General features: G+C 47.8%; 1 protein-coding gene across 1 annotated transcript in view; it reads left to right on the top strand.

Moving 5' to 3' along the window:
- siah2l (seven in absentia homolog 2 (Drosophila)-like) overlaps window positions 1-2,500 on the top strand; it is a 23,613-nt gene that overhangs the window by 13,248 nt on the left and 7,865 nt on the right. Inside the window, exon 2 of the mRNA XM_078265228.1 lies at window positions 2,087-2,266. Within this exon, the coding sequence (XP_078121354.1) occupies window positions 2,087-2,266 (180 nt within the window). The remainder of the gene's footprint in view (window positions 1-2,086; window positions 2,267-2,500) is intronic.

Raw genomic sequence — 2,500 nt, 5'->3', positions numbered from 1 at the left:
ACACACACACACACACACACACACACACACACACACACACACACACACACACACACCAACGGACACACACACACCAACGGACACACACACACCACACGTGTGTGTGTCTGCGGACAGATTCGGGGTCAGGGTGTCCGTCGTCGGCCGCCGGCTGTAAATAAGACATGTGTCACCAGGCCCAGGAAACAGGAGGCTCCTGTTAGAGAATCATGAATCATCCTGCCACTGCCTGTGGAGGATTTTCTCCTGCAGATGTTTTAGGGGTGCAAGATATATCGACTCGATATCGTTATCGCAATATATCCAAAGTGTATGCAATATTCTTTTTATTTTGTGGAGCGCTGCGTCCCGTCCGCTGGCCGTGTGGCTTAGTTGTGTTGGATTTCGAGCTTGAAACACTGTAATGATCATGTTTCATTGGCCAGTTACCGTGCCACGTGCACATGTTAGTGCACGTCAGCGCACGGGGCCACTACGTGACAAACCCTACGGAGCGGACCACGTAACGTGTGTGAGTGAAGAAATAGAGACAACTAAACGGAGCCAATCAGAGAAGAGAAAGAAAAGTTGTGTCCTGTTCTCTTTATTTATTTATTTATTTTATACTGTCCAACCAGTAGAACACAGGAGGGTGTTCTCATGCAGATGTGGAGGTTTTTTTGTGCAGATGTGGAGGTTTTTTTGTGCAGATGTGGAGGTTTTTTTCGTGCAGATGTGGAGGTTTTTTCGTGCAGATGTGGAGGTTATTGTCGTGCATATATGGAGGTTATTGTCGTGCAGATGTGGAGGTTTTTTCGTGCAGATGTGGAGGTTATTCTCGTGCAGATGTGGAGGTTTTTTTGTGCAGATGTGGAGGTTTTTTTGTGCAGATGTGGAGGTTTTTTTCGTGCAGATGTGGAGGTTTTTTCGTGCAGATGTGGAGGTTTTTTCGTGCAGATGTGGAGGTTATTGTCGTGCAGATGTGGAGGTTATTCTCGTGCAGATGTGGAGGTTTTTTCGTGCAGATGTGGAGGTTTTTTTCATGCAGATGTGGAGGTTTTTTCGTGCATATATGGAGGTTATTCTCGTGCAGATGTGGAGGTTTTTTCGTGCAGATGTGGAGGTTATTGTCGTGCAGATATGGAGGTTATTGTCGTGCAGATATGGAGATTTTTTCGTGCAGATGTGGAGGTTTTTTCGTGCATATATGGAGGTTATTGTCGTGCAGATGTGGAGGTTATTGTTGTGCAGATATGGAGGTTATTCTCGTGCAGATGTGGAGGTTTTTTTCGTGCAGATGTGGAGGTTTTTTCGTGCAGATGTGGAGGTTATTGTCGTGCATATATGGAGGTTATTCTCGTGCAGATGTGGAGGTTTTTTCGTGCAGATGTGGAGGTTTTTTCGTGCAGATGTGGAGGTTTTTTCGTGCAGATGTAGAGGTTTTTTCGTGCAGATGTGGAGGTTTTTCTCCGTTCCAGAAGGTGATCCTGTTTTTTTTCGTCGTGCAGACTTGAAACGGCCTGTCGCAGCGACTCGTCAGTCTGAAGTGCTTTTTCATTAACCGAGCCTCTTCATCTTCACATCAGAGTGTCGGAGTACTGCTGATTTACAGCTGATAACCACGGACCAATCAGCAGGCGTCTTCTCTCCGCCCTGCAGAAGATTGATCACAGCAGCCGAAATGTGAGACCGAATGAGCTTCCTGCTCGCCTCCGTCTCCGGCGGTGAATCTCTGCTCATGTTTATGCATGGACGCCATGTTCAAACAGAATCGCTAACGCCCGCCTCTCTGTTTTTACACCTCATTAACCCCCCCCACCGCTTACACAGCGCCACAGGCTCCCGCTCCGTCTGTAGATGCCGCGTTGTTCCGGATGAAAGAAGAGAGAGAATCCATCACTGTGACCTTCAGCTTCTCCCAATGTTTGAGGAGAAAGCTGTCGCACCCTAATCTGCTCCTCAATGACCTGAAAACATCCCTTTTACTTGTGTATTTGTCCCCACAAAAAACAGTTGATACTTTACTACATAAATCAGTTGATACTTGTGTATTTGTCCTGCATAAAGCTGATAATACTTGTGTATATTTGCTGCTGATCCTGTACAGTACTCCTCGGCCGGCTGCGGGCTGTCTCTGCACCACACGGAGAAGCCGGACCACGAGGAGGTGTGTGAGTTCCGGCCGTACACCTGCCCGTGTCCCGGGGCGACCTGCAAGTGGCACGGCTCTCTGGAGGCCGTCATGCCGCACCTGATGCACGCACACAAGTCCATCACCACGCTGCAGGTCAGACCCTTTCCTTTACCTCCTTTTTTCCCCAACTTCATTTATAATTGTCACAAATACAATACACACAATACAATACAAGGACCGTTGACTCAACAGTGAAAGTAATCCTTACAAACTGGCGCCGGGTGCAAGACAGGAGCCCTGAGAGTTTGAGGGGTGGAGACCAGACCAGTGAGACCAAGACTGATCTCAAGCACTACGACACTGACGGAAGCAATGGAAATAAAGAAA

The sequence above is a fragment of the Sander vitreus genome, chromosome 13, assembly GCF_031162955.1.
Source record: "Sander vitreus isolate 19-12246 chromosome 13, sanVit1, whole genome shotgun sequence".
NCBI classification, from domain to species: domain Eukaryota; kingdom Metazoa; phylum Chordata; class Actinopteri; order Perciformes; family Percidae; genus Sander; species Sander vitreus.
The sequence above is the reverse complement of the archived record's forward strand: the minus strand, read 5'-3'. Positions and strand labels throughout refer to the sequence as shown.